General features: G+C 35.3%; 1 protein-coding gene across 1 annotated transcript in view; it reads right to left on the minus strand.

The window, feature by feature from the left end:
* LOC110101947 overlaps positions 1–4720 on the minus strand; it is a 20022-nt gene extending 15302 nt beyond the window's left edge. The window contains exon 1 of the mRNA XM_028693356.1: positions 4328–4720. Coding sequence (XP_028549189.1) covers positions 4328–4630 — 303 coding nt within the window. The 5' untranslated portion in view covers positions 4631–4720. The remainder of the gene's footprint in view (positions 1–4327) is intronic.
* Between the last annotated feature and the right edge of the window lie 9860 nt (positions 4721–14580).

Raw genomic sequence — 14580 nt, forward strand, 5'->3', positions numbered from 1 at the left:
TAAAAAGATCCGCTCCAGTTCGATTCTTCCATATATAATTCAAAAAACAAAATGCATGACATGTTGAGAGAAATAGCATTGAAGGGTGGAGGGAAATTTGTAAGCTAAAGTATTGGTTTGTAATTTATGTGAACTAACAAATGTGACAACTCAATTATGCTTGTGATAGATACATAACACATGTACAACTGGAGAGTTTCATACCTAAGATGGAAACCTTCTTTGGTAGTCAACAAAAGAATTTTTATCTATGGTATGAATTTTTGAAAGATATTTTTTGCAAATTTTAACTCTTTGGTGAGCAAGGTATATTTCAAGTAGATAAAAATAGAGTATTGGTTTCACTCTTTCTAAAAAAGTAGTTTATTTGAATTAAATGTTAGCGTATAATAATAATTATCACTTTTCTATATGTTTTTATCATTTACTAATATATTGGGTAAGAATTTATAGGAAAAAGAAAATTTTTAAGTCGTGAAAGCGAGTATTTAATCATATATTTTTGAATAGAAAAAAAAAGAAATTTATTTTGTTTTGTTATTTGAAACTTGTAGCATGAACCTGTTACTCAATTTCAATATGACCTTCTAGACCTTCATTATTTATATTTAAAATGATTAAAAGCTATATACTAATAAGATATTATTTGAGTTGTTAAGTTGTTGATAATAGTTAGGTTAATTACATTTCATATATTAATTCTAGAACCTAGCACTTTAATGGCCAACATTCGGCACCATAAAGCATTGCATGTCTCACCACCTTCTTATATAAAATTTCCTTAAGTTTGAGGGGGATTTTTCTATCACACACAAGCCCGATGCATTCCTCCACTTCAACCAACTTGAATTCTGCTTGGATAAATTTGGGTTTATCTCAACTAATTCCAAGCTTGGATAAATTTGGGCTAATTTTGAAGATCTATTTAGGAAATGAGTTTTAAATGAAGTAAATAGCTAACAAGGACAATGAAATATTAACCAATGATGTAAACCTATGATATATATATATATATATATATATAATAGGTTTAATTATAAAAATTGATAACTATAAATATATGATTAAAAAAATATAAAATAAAATATGAAAAAAAATATACTAGGAATATTTTTTTTGTGTTAGAAAATGGAGTTTCGTTGGAGACAATTTAATGCATTTTAGTGTATTACAATATTTTCGAGTGAAAATTAAAATTTTCAGTTGGAGATGCCCTTAAAGATCGAGCCAAAGCAGTTAAACATTCTCAGATTTGAAACACACAATCCCAACACTTCTATTATTCCCAGAAAAATCTGACAAGTGATGCCTTTTTACATCAAACCAATACCAGAAAGTAATAATAGGATAACCAAATCAATGCACACAAACACATTAAAGCCATGGAATAAGCACTGGCTCTCAGTAATGCAGAGATACACACTCATTGTAATACAAACAACACAAATAATCCTTGACAAAGCACCAACGTGTGAATTAATCAGAGATTTGTATCGTAAACATAAGGTTGTTTACTGTAGCGAAGATAGCCTGTCCCTGTCCCAAATTGATCATCTTCATAAGCAATTACCCGAGGAATGTGTCGGATTAGTTCCCAATGAGAACCTCCTTCCACGCATTGTCGAAGAGCCTTCTCAGAGCACTGCAAGTGAAGAAGGAAGTCCTCATTGCTATGATTTTGCTGCCCACGTTGTTGCAGAAGTGTCAATAGCCACTGAGGAAGACTCTCCTTGTTATAATCAAATAATATCAATTCCTGCAATGAGTCAAGATTCTCCACGCAAGATAAGGCTTCACAGTTTATGACTAGGAGCCGTTTTAATGCAGGGAGACAATAGATCTTTTCCAAATTTTGATTGTCAACTAATTGAAGAACCTCAGTTTCAAAAGGGAGATCGTCCACTGATTTCAAGCTATTAGCTTTTTCTATACAAAGGGACTTCATAGCTGAGTGATTTAGATATTTAGGTAGTTGTTGCAGTAATGGACAATCACTGATGCTTAGTTCCCGTAAGCATGGAAGCAACTTCACCATTGGAGAAGCATTAAGCTCGACTTGTGCTCCGAAAGACCATTCTTCTAATACAGGCATGTCGTGGATATTAAGCAGTTCAAGCTTTGGAAAAGCAATCTTAGTTGATGAATTGACGCCGACACCAAGAAATTCTGGCCCGATTTTCTTCAATTCACTTGCATTTCTTATGGTAAGCAGTTTAAGTTCAGGCAACTGGCCTAATGGTGGGAGCACAGTGATTGATGTTACGTCTGCAAGTTCCAATCTAGTTAAAAATGGAACATATTTTTCGAAAGAGGAGAAGGACATCCAGTTTGGGAACCGAGAGCCATAGAAGCCTATTATCTTGAGTTCTTCCAGGCTTCGAGGAGGTACTAGCTCGTCGAACAGCTGCTCTACTGCCAACTTCTCTTCCTCGTTTGGCTCTGAGCTATTTTCGGAGAAATACAACTTCAGATCAGAAAGGCAATGTAGATTTCTGAGAATTATAGCTCCACTTTGCGCTCTCTCTAAGTTGCAAATGCTGAGCATTTTTATTTGTTTCAAGGAATTCAACTCTTCTAGTTTGCTACTTGACTCATTGTTGGCCACCACAAAGCCACTTAGATCATTAAGATTTTGTAGTTTTCCTATACCTTTTGGTATGAAACTAAGAGGTGTTTTAAATAGACCAAGGCGCCTTAGATTATGTAACTGAGTGATTCCACAAGAAAGTTGTGTCAAATACTTGCATGCACGTATGTTAAAGAATTGTAAGTTAGCTAAGTGCTTTATAGATTCTGGTATTGATCGTATGTCTGTACCATCCAAATCAAGATACCTCAAATGCACTAGAATTCCTATGGAATCAGGAAGGATTTGAATCTTTGTCTTTTTAATTTGTAAGACACGAAGATGTGAAAGCCGCCTCAATCTTTCATCATCCAATATCAGATCAGATTTTGAAGCAAGCAAGGTTCTCAGGGCTCCCGGCTCTGCCACAGAATCGAGTATATCTACTGCTGCTTCTTCATGTGCAACTGATAAGCGACGAAGCTTAGTGGATTTAACGGAATTCTTAAAATTAAAATCTCCAAAAGAACTTTCATCTTTTGATAAGAACAGAGTTAGAGATCTAGTAAGATCATGCATTTTGCAAGTATTCCCAAGAAAATTAGAAGGATCTGGTAGTAAAAGATTCCTCCTGAGTAACTCATTGAAATATTCTTCTCCTGATTCCTCCATTAATGAATCTTGTTGCTTTGTTATGAATCCTTCAGCAACCCAAAGCCGAGTAAAATCACGGCTAGATAACTCAGCATCTTCTGGGAACAAAGAAAAATATAAAAAACACTGCTTGAGATGAGAAGGTAGATCTTCAAAACTGAGGTATAAAGCTCCTCTAAGCTCCTCAGGAAGCTTGCTAATGGACCATGCATCATTCCTAAGAATTTTTTCCCACTCTTTCTTACTCCGCTCTTTTCTAGAAAGAACACCAGAAATAGCTTTGATTGCAAGAGGAAGACCTCCACATCTTTCCACTATATGAAATCCAAGTTCCTTCAACCCATTTGCTAGCTCCTCTTGATCCTCTGAGAAAAGCCTCTTACGAAGCATCTCCCAGCTGCTCTCCATAGAAAGATTCACCACAGGATGAATGTGTTTAGCCTCCATATCTTTAGCAACATCTTCATATCTAGTTGTGACCAAGACTCTTACACTCGTGTTAGCGTTGTACAAAGGGGGTCTGAGCAAATTAACCCACACATCCGCCCTCCACACATCGTCTAAAACAAGAAAAAGGTTCTTTCCAGAAACAACAGAATCTCTAAGAAAAGGTTGCAACTCTGCTTTAGTTTTAGCATTCTCATAGCTCCCCTTAGCCCCCCTTACTATTTGCTTCAATAACTCAGTTTCTGAGTAAGTTTGAGAAACGCAAACCCACACCTTTAAATTGAAATAAGTATGAATTTTCGGATGGTTAAAAATTTTTTGAGCCAGAGTTGTCTTCCCTATCCCACCCATGCCAGTAACAGCAAAAAGACGACATTTTTCTTCAACCTTCTCCGCTACCAAACGCTCAACTAATTCATTTGCAACAACCTCAACCTCTCTTCCCACGACAACATCATCAATCATGGAAGAAGTTTGACGATGATCAACTAGTGTTATTTGAGGTGTTTCTGGTACAATGAATTTCGCTAGTTTAAATTGTTTTCTATTTTCATATATCATGTTGAGTCTATCATTAAGTTCTTTAATCTTGTTTCCAATATCATGCCGCATAGGAATGCTACTGAAGCAGGATAAGGCGGATGAGAAACTGCAACATACCGGAGATGTTTTAGATTTATGATTCTGATCGGCGAGCAGCTGAGCGCCTTCAATCCGGCATAGGTCAATGATGTCGTCGGCGTCATACATGACATCTTTAAGCTCAGAGAGCCAGTGGTCGATGGATGAGTCATCAAATTTTTTCTTTTCAGCGTCTTTCAGTAGGCTTTGGATACTCACCATCCGTTGTTGAAGCTTTTGAAGCTCGCCCTTCACACCCAGCAACATGATCACCTCTTCCTGGACAAAATCGGTGAGTAAAGTAGAGCATTTGCTCATAAAAGCATCCAAGATCATCGCCATTTTTCAGCTTTGCTGAAGAAGGAGAAAAGCTTGCAGGAGGTTATTGGAAGTTCAGCAAGTTTCTTGGGAGGCAGAGAGGTGGTGAGGGAGAGCAGAGCAGGAGAGTATTTATAAGCGAGTTCAGGGAATCGAAGCAACTTGAGGCAGACAGCAACTGATGTTGGTGTAAAACTGTAAATTATTTTAGTTTGTAAAAAAAATTTAAGTTGTTGATTAGAAATTGAGATATAGGCTGGAAAGTTTTTTATATAACTTTTTCTTTTGGCTTTGCTTTTAGCCAATTTTTATATTAAAAAGCTTGTGAAGAAGTAATAAAAAAGTTATTTCAAAGGAAGCTTTAGGCTTCGTGTTTGAGTCAATTTAAATAATACAGCAATTTATTAATATAAATATCTTTTGGAATCAATAAAAAATAGTGACAAAAAATTATATCAAACAAAATTTTAACTACTTTGTTTAGTGGTGAAATTTGACCACTAAACAAAGTAGTTAAAATTTAATCTTTATTTTATGAAGAAAATATTTTTGGCATATTAAGTTTGAGATTTATTTAATACTCATAGGCTGTTTTGTTGGGGGGTGGAAGTAAGCACCGTGATGAAACAAATAAAAAAGTAAATGCTTCGGAAAGTAAATGACACTAAAATTTAATGTAGAAAATTTTGAAATCAGAAAAAAGCATAGAGCCACGTCATACCAAGGAATCCACTATAAAAGTTGGGAGAAGTAAGTACGGATCTCTTTTTTTCTCTCGCTCTCTCCTAGCTTCTCTTCTATCTTACACCGTTCTCTCTCATGAAACAAAAGGGAAAACAATAATAATACACCAAAGGATGCTATCCTTAAGAAAATAAGGAAAAAAATTGTCCAGCCCGCCTTGAAACTCTGTGGTGCTAGTTTGGAGTGTTGGGATGCTCAAACCTTTGATTTTGATCCATATGGAGATGTTGCGGCACTACAAAGCGATGTGGAGCTGAATCTAGAGCGTTAAGATGTTGCGACACTACAATGCTCTCTGTTGTTTCACCCAACAAACTTTGCAGTATTGGAGCGCTCGAGAACACAACGTTGGGCGCTCAGGAACACAATGTTGGGCGCTTAAGTTTATAGCGTTCGGGATATGTTGTACGAAAAAAAAATTTCTAAGTGCAAAGCACTCGAACACAAAGCAAGGGGAGGAACCATCCACACCCCAGCGAGCACAAAAATTTGAACTGAAGTTCAAGTTAACATGACAATATCATTGACCAATACAATTATATTTCACAGAGACTAACATTTTTTATTAATGATGCTTGAAAATTGTTATTATTAATTTTTATTATTTTAAATTTTTTTAAAAAAGAGAGAAAAATATGATAGTCATTAAGTTTATAATTCCTTACAAATTGTACCGTCTTCAAAAAATTTATTTGACCAACATGAATCTCTAAAAAATATTAAAATTGTAAATTTTTTAAAATTAAATTTATATCATTGAAACACTAATTCAACAAATTTATAGTTGATTTGAATGTATCTTCGATATGAACCCATCAACATCACAAGTGATCCCTATCACAATCTAAACGAAATCAAATCAAATACTTAAAATACGTCTGGATACTAATCGAATGACCAAATTGTCCCCAATTCTTACATGTTTATAAGCATATAAAGTAGTTTGACTAACCAAAATTGATAAGATTGTGATTATTTGGATAAACAATCTATGATTAAAGAGATCAATATACACTATTTGCTGGAGTGCTTAAAATCAAATCAAATTTATCAAAATGATTTTCTCAAAGAAACTATAAATAAGATATTATTTTTTCCCGGATCAAGATTTAAGAGCTGAGCGAACTAAAAAAAATAAAAAATAAAAATAAAAAAGATTTAGAAAGGAAACAAATAGATTTATATTTTATCACTCTACATAAAAATAAATAAATAAATTTGCTGATAATGAGACTTGTAACATGTGGTTAGCTATTTAAGATTCCCAGTGATTTTTGTGAGCTGTGCTTCATAGGTTTTTAAGATTCTTATCTTTTCAGAAAGGAAGAATTGATTTCTTGGTGTATACAAAAGAAAAAAAGAGTCGAAACATCACGATTGAAGAAGAGGAAAGGAATTGCTTGACATGTCAGGTATTCGATTGAATTTCTAAAAGCTGAAAGAGGACTGTTGATTGCTGGTTGTTGCTATGGCAACAATGCTTTTGTCATAGTTGCATAATTGCTTCCTTTTGATAAAGAAGATTATGATGGAAATATGTAGATCATGTTGCTCATCCTCCTCACTCAACAAGTTATGATAAAATTTCATCAGTTCGCTTCATTTATGGAGGCGGTCGACGGGCGATGACAAGTAGCAGTCTGTGATAGGGGCATTTAATCTATGGGTGGCGGTAACTAAAGCGGCTTAGGCTTCGTTTGAGACTGCTTTCTTACTGTTTATTAAAAAAACTTTTTAGTATAAAAGTACCAATTTTTGTACTAAAAAATTGTTTGAAGAAGTAGTAAAAAAACCGTCACAAACAAAATCTTACTATTCAAAACTCAATTAAACTTATCCATTTTTTGAATACTTTAATACTTTACAAATGATCCATGGGGTGAATTTTGAATTCCTTAAAACTTTACATCTCTTTTGCTAAAAAAGTAACATTTTAATATTATTTTTTATATTAATATGACATAATAGACGGTGCTATGTTTATTATTATTTAAATATTACATGCCTTATATCTTATTCTTTCTAATTTAATAAATAGGAGTTATCTATTGAGTTTGCATTATAAACAATTTTATTATTATGTTTCTTTTAGTATTTTTGTCTTAGAAGTAGGTTTATTTATTTATTTATTTAGATTTAATTATGAGTCATATATGTAGCTAGTATGATTAAAAAGCTTCGTCCCCATCTAAAAAATATTGGATTAAAGAGTGGCATGCAAATGAATGAAATATACATATTGCATTTTGATTAAAAAAATTTGCCATAATGCAACCATAAATGCTAGATTAAATTTTAAAATTGGATTAATTTAAAAAAGAATTAAGTAAAAAATGGTGGCGAAAAATATTAATATGCAAATACAATCAAGTCATCACATGGATGGAGACTTGCTCCTAGCTAAATAGATAATTTAACTTTCACGTGACAAAATTGTACATACTTCTTTTATTTTTTATGATAAAATTTTTTAACCAAATTGTCTTATAATTTTTTTAAAATTCTTTTTATTGCAATATATAAGATTTTTTTTTTTTTTTGTTTAAAATTTTCTTTTAGATTTTTATAAATACTTTAATAGATTGAATATAATTTTTTGAACTTACAATTTTTGGATTTTTAATCAAATACAATTATTAATTATTAAATGAAAAATCATCTTGTATGACTAACCAAATTAGAACAAGACTTGGATTATTGTCGAATTTCCTGTCATAGATCCTATTTGGTTTTCAATTGTTTTATGAAAATTACAAAATGATCTCCCTTTGTTGAAATTTGGGTTGAATCTCCTGAGATTCCGATTTGGGTCTCTTTCCCCTCCTTACGGCCGCATCTTTTCTCTCCTAAAATTCTGCATGGCTTAGCTTCCATCTTTGGTAAGCCTCTTAAAATTGATACGACTACGGCTATGGGTTCTAGACCATCTTTAGCTAGGGTTTTTGTTGTACTGGATATTACTAAGTCTTATCCCGATCGTATTTGGCTAGGGTCTGAAAAGCTTGGATACGTGCAGCATGTGGTCATGGAAGAATTCCCTGTTTTTTGTAGTGCTTGTCATTGTTTCGGTCATGCTGTGGGTGAATGTAGGACTAAAGCTGTTGTTTTATATGCTTCTGTTTTACCTAAAATTGTAGCGACTAATGCTAAAACTGTTTCACTGGTTATTGTGGAGCCGTTGGATGGAAATCAAGATGCTGTGATTGTGCCTACTTTGGTGAATGTTGATTTAGCTAGAGAAGATACGGATGTTCCTAACGCTGGCATTGTTGGTTCTGAAATTGTTTCTAAAGATTTATCTCCTAATGCTTTGCCTTTCTTTCCCCCTGCTTTGGTTGCTAATCTGGAGGGGTCGTTGGGAAATCCTTTGTTAAATGATTCTATTTCGGAAGAAATTGCTGTTGTTAACCCTTCTGTGAATATTTCTGTGGATGCTGGGTGTTTGGTGAAGCCGATGGTTTCTAATTAGTTGCTGGGTGATGAGGCGGTGCAGCCTGTTGCTTCGATGGAAATTGTTTGCCCTGTGAGTGTTGAGCAGGTTGAACCGAGTCGGAACTCTTTGCTTGCTGCAATGCCGGATGGTAATCGGGTTGATATTACGGATGTTCAAGGCAATTTGGGCTGTTTCTCTCAAATTTTGGTTGATGTCCCTGTTAATGTTAATCGGCTACCAATTCATTAAAGCTGCAGGTGGGTGGTAAAGCTGGTGTGGATGTTAGATCACATGGTGATTGGTTTGCATAATTCGTCCGGAATTGTGATTTGATTCTGATTCCTATTCAGATCCCTGGAAATGGTATACAAATGGTTCGTGATAGACCAATTTCTGGTTAATTCTCGTGGAAAATTTTTGGGGTAGAGGCGGTAGAAAAGATAATTCGGTCTTGTTCGTTGGATCGATTTGATTTTTCGTTTCGTTTGTTGGTTGCAGGCAATGAGTGGCTGGGCTCGTGTCCTCGTGCCTCCTTGTGGCAACCTCTACTGGATGGTCCTTGGTGCGGTCTCGAGGATGCTGGTAGTCCCAGTCGGTCTGCGAGCCCCCGATTGTTTTTGGGGGAGTTTTTAGCTTTCTTCATGGTTATTTTTTTAGCTTTTAGAGGTTTTTGCCGTTTTTTTGGGCTTTTTCTTTTTGTCTGTTGATTATCCGGTTTTTTTTGGATTATTAATATATTTCTTGGTTTTTGTTTTAAAAAAAAAAAATCTTCTATTGACTAACCAATCAACTTACTTGCGTCAAAGATATATAATTGGTCTACTTTTGTCTTCATGCAAACTAACCAAAAAAAAAAAAAAAAATTCCAACCTCCTAATTAAGTGATTTCTGCCGGGATGGCAGGATGTCACCAACGGTGGCAAATCATTACGCGAGAAGTGATTTTTTTTTATTTGGAGTTTTTTTTTTTCCTCCTTTTTTATTAATACATGATTAAAGTTATTTTTTAATAAAATTTTCAAGCAAGTATTGGAGAAATAAAATAAATCAATTATTTCCTTATTTTTAGTTTCTTTTTTTTCGACTATATATTAAATTGACATGATTGGATTTGCACTAGTAAAAACCATAAATTCATAACATAATTAGACATTTATTATGGGTGTTAATTCACTTTCTTTTTTTGTTATTTTTCATTTAGTCTATGTATTAACTTCACATTTATTTCAGGTGTTAATTCACTATCCTTTTTCTTTCCCTTTCTTTTAATTTATGAATTAAATTGAAATTCATTATAGGTATTGATTCACTTTCTTTTTTATTCACTATTTTATATCTATAAATATTGTACAATGATTCTATTACAAAATAAAAGAGAATAATTCTTATCTTTCAAATTATCTTTCTCTATATGACATCATAGTCTTCTTCTTTCTCCTAAAGACTATTTTTTCATTTTTTTCTTGTTCTTTTTTTTTTTTCCTTTTTTTTGTCTAGGAAGATGTAATTGTAGACCTCTGAAAGGACACCATTACAAAGTGCAGAGAATATATGACCGCATCACCCCGAGGGATAAAAATGATCGCAGGCCTCCGCGCTCTTCACAACCGGGCTAATGAGAGGGCATATTAGATCATACATATAATCAAACATTGAGGATAGCGGCTCTAGCTAGCGCACCCCAATGGGTGATAATATGCATGACCTGATCTGTGTCATGGGGTTTTCCCCACCCAATGCATCAGCTCGAGTGGGTTTATTTGTTATGGAATTCCATTTCCCACCGGCGCAAGCCCCCGTGGTTAATTACATCTCAGGTCAGAGCTCGAGAATACTATCGATTAAGGACCATATATTATTCTTCCAAAAGGGGATTGGAACAAAAGGAAGACTAGAAATTTCCACTCAAAGGAAAAGAAATGATTCAAATGGCTTAGTTAATATGCACGGCTCACACTGACATGCATCCAGAGGGACTAAGAAACTAATAAGAAAGTGAAGAAAATAAATCATGCACTCAAAACATACAGAGGGAAAATATGGAAGTGGCGTCATTCATGTGATGCGGATATACAAGATTTATAGTCCCGTAAGAAAAGGGGAACTTACCTATCAATGAGGCATACTACGAGACACCAAATGTAGTAGCATTGAATCTTAGATCTAAGATGGGTTTAGTGTTCTACCCAACACTAACACTCGTGTCCTAGTGAATGCACTTGGGCTTATATCCTTCCTGAAAAGGAATGCTAGTTAACCACCTAAAAGCATAAAATCCATGCTGTCCAATCTTTATGAAAGATGGAAAGATAGCTCAGTTATTTGGAAGTAAAGCCGACGTTTAGAGAGTTTTCTAATTTGCCTTGGACTTATACTGGGTGAATGCTTATAGAGATAATGCAATTAAATTTTTAATTTAATTAGTTTTTAATGCAATGCATGCTAGTTGAAAAGGCTTCCAAATCATGAATGCTTAGAATTTTAAAATCATTCTTATAAAAATCATTTTTAGAAAAGACTAGGCTTTCCTATGTCTGAAACTTTATCCTTATAGGCTAGATTATTCGAACTCTACTCGAAGGCGGAGAAGTGCCTTATTAGAATGAGAGAGAAAATGCAATAATATGCATACGACCACGGGCGATTATGACTATTCCCTATGTCGTTAAGTTTCTGTATTATTTAATTATTAAAATTTTAATTTTTCATTGCGATTATAATTTTTTTTTTGTCTTAGAGAGCCTAGCAAAAATAGGCCAAGAACATACAAGAAAGAAACAAAAAAATATATAATTTTTACTGCACAAACAAAATAAACACATTAATATAAATAACCAACGCAGTAAAGTAAAGTCCAAAGTCCATAGCAAGTGATGTATAAGTATAAATCAGGGTCTGCAAAAAAGTAATGGTGGTCAGTCCCCACCGACAATAACATGTACTCTAATTATTCTGAATGACGTAAGTCTTACAAGCCAGGTATTTTATTTCAAGTCTTCATCTTCAGGTGGATCATCCTTCTCTAAATCATTTCCCTTTGGATCATCTCTTTCGACCTCCGTATAGTTCATCCTCCAAAAGGGTACCCAAATAGCTAATAAATTTCCTAGAAATGACCTTTCTTTTTCTCTTTAGGTACTGAGTATTTGAAATGCCATGCTTTTAAAGATTTTCAGAACTCGATGTACATATAAATGACATTACATTAAAAAAAAATCTAGATTCTTCTGCATGGTTATCCTAATAAAAATCCCAAGCAATAACATCCCAAGCAGTTATATATAGAAAGAAAACACATTGCCAAATCACACTTGACCATGCTCCTTTTAATTTAGGGAAGGGGCTTTACCAATTTCTAGAGCACCTGCAGAAAATAATATTAATTTTAAATCTTAATGATTATTTCTCCTATATTAACGCTACATTAGCATGACCACTTACATAAGATAACATTAGTAATAAGAGCGCCACTAACCCATGGGTGATCTATCGCACAAACTACATCATTGAGATCTCCAGCCAACCGAAGGCTAAAACCTTCCAAGTTGATTTCCCGTCAATCCAAAATGAATAAATCTCCACATCTATCTCTTTCTCTTTACAGTTTCTCACTTTTTCCCTCACCCTGAGAAGTGGAAACGAGCATAGCAGAGCTCATATTTATTGTTGGTCAAAAGAAAGCGAACAAGCCAAGAAGATATATAACCATAAATAGCTTCCACACAAATCAGTGAAAAAAAACCTTCAAAATTGAAGCATGAAAGCTTCGGCTTCTTGATTTATTTCTTTATTGGCGAGTCTCCCCTCCCCTGTTTTCTTTTCTCTTTGTTACAGATGGAGAAGCGCCGATGCAAGATTTGCAGCAAGTGTTTTCCCTGTGGGAGATCACTCGGTAGCCAAGCGGATCCCTTTTGGAGGTTCACAGGTTTCTGGCGACCACGGTGGGACTCGTTTCTCTTTTCATCTTTGATCTTATATTATTGTTTCTTATGTGTATTCTATGATTGGTACTCTTTAGATTAGGTTTGTCCTACTCTTAGTTAGGATCCTTTTCTTAGTTAGGTTCCCTACTTAGCTTGGGTTTACCCTATATATGGTCCCTTTTCTTCTGGCCTTCTAGGCCATTCTATACCTTATCTATTCCCTTTTTTATTAATTCTACCTAATCCTTTCAAATTCTTTTATTCTTTTGGCACCAGTGCCATGGCTTCACATGCTTCTTCCGTGACTTTCTATTTTGGCTCGGATGCATAGGTGACTCTCCCTAAGTCCCAGCTGACTAGTCCTCCATTGGAGAGATCACTTTTACTTCCTTCAAAGACTCAGCTTTCAGCACTCTTGTCGGGCTGACCCCAGCTAAGGTTGTTGCATTCTCTCCTCTCTAAAGGAGAGGACGCACATCCATGTGCCCTTTTAGATGTTTAATTGCTCAACAGATAGCTCAGGCACCTGCGTGTCCTGCTTCTCTTCATACGTAGCCAATGCGCCTTGTGGTTAGGCAAATAGTGCTTAGACCAATCTCAATTCTGCCTACTCGTTCAGTTATTAGGCGACCTGTACTTACTGTACTTATTGTGTAGGCTGCTCTATCCCCTTAGCACTAGTAGCCAATTGTTGCTCCTTATGTTGTTATAGTAGAGGAAACTCGAGTTCGGTTTCCCCCTCCTTCCTCTAGGAAGAGAGGTGCCCAGACTGAGGCTCCTTCTCCCTCCGCCCTCTACCCGTCTGGCTTCTATATTCGCTCGGCTCTCTCACTCTGAGACTGCCAAGCAGACCCCAACACTTCCTGTAGTTCTTGATGAGTATATGAACCCACTACTTGGGTGACCAAGAGAATAGGTGGAGAAGCAAATCTTGCATCGATGCTTCTCTATCTGTAACATAAAGAAAACAAAATAGGGAAGGGGAGACTCTCTACTAAAGAAATAAATTCAAGAAGCCGAAGCTTTGACGTTTCAATTTTGAAGGTTTTTTTCACTGATCTATGTGGAAGCTATTCATGGTTATATATCTTTTTGACTTATTTGCTTTCTTTTGACCTGCAACATATCTGAGCTCTGCTATGCTCGCTTCCACTTCTCAGGGTGAGTGAAAAAGTGAGAAAATAGAGAGAGAAAGAGAGAGAGAGAGAGAGAGAGAGAGAGAGAGAGAGAGAGAGAGAGAGAGAGATGTGGAGATTGATTCTTTTTGGATTGACGGGAAATTAACTTGGAAGGTTTTAGCCTTCGATTGGTCAGATATCTCACCACCAGCGTGGTATTTCCATTGGGGTTGACTTGGAAAAAGTGAGGGGAGGTCGTAAGAACTCAAGCATGAGAAATCTCGGGCTGAGAAGGGCTAGGGTAACAGAAAATTGCAAAAAGTCCCCTCTTAGATTCCTTAATATGCCAATTTATATCCCCAAACATCCAATGCATGGTGGGGATCAAATCAAGAGCCAATTAGGAGGGAAAATAATGGATTTTAATGGGATTTGCAAGAAGAGATGAATAAGAAAGTTTTAAGTGCATTAATTAGGCTTAATTTGACCTAAATAGGTCAAAATTGACTAAATAAGACAATGGTTGACCAAGTCAAAGCTTAACTTGGTCAACCTAGTCAAATAGACCAAAGGGGGTGAGGGTTTGAGCAAGAGATAGGTTTTGGAATTGATTTGAATGTGATTTGACCCATGCAGGCTAATTAGGTCAACCTGGGTTGACCTAGTCAACTTAGTTGACCCAGGACATGGGTCAGGGCCCAGTGGGTTTGGGTTTGACCCATTAAATCTAAGAGGTTAGACCTGACCTTGAGAACC

This window comes from Dendrobium catenatum, unplaced genomic scaffold (assembly GCF_001605985.2).
Source record: "Dendrobium catenatum unplaced genomic scaffold, ASM160598v2 fragScaff_scaffold_264, whole genome shotgun sequence".
In the NCBI taxonomy this organism is placed as follows: Eukaryota; Viridiplantae; Streptophyta; class Magnoliopsida; order Asparagales; family Orchidaceae; genus Dendrobium; species Dendrobium catenatum.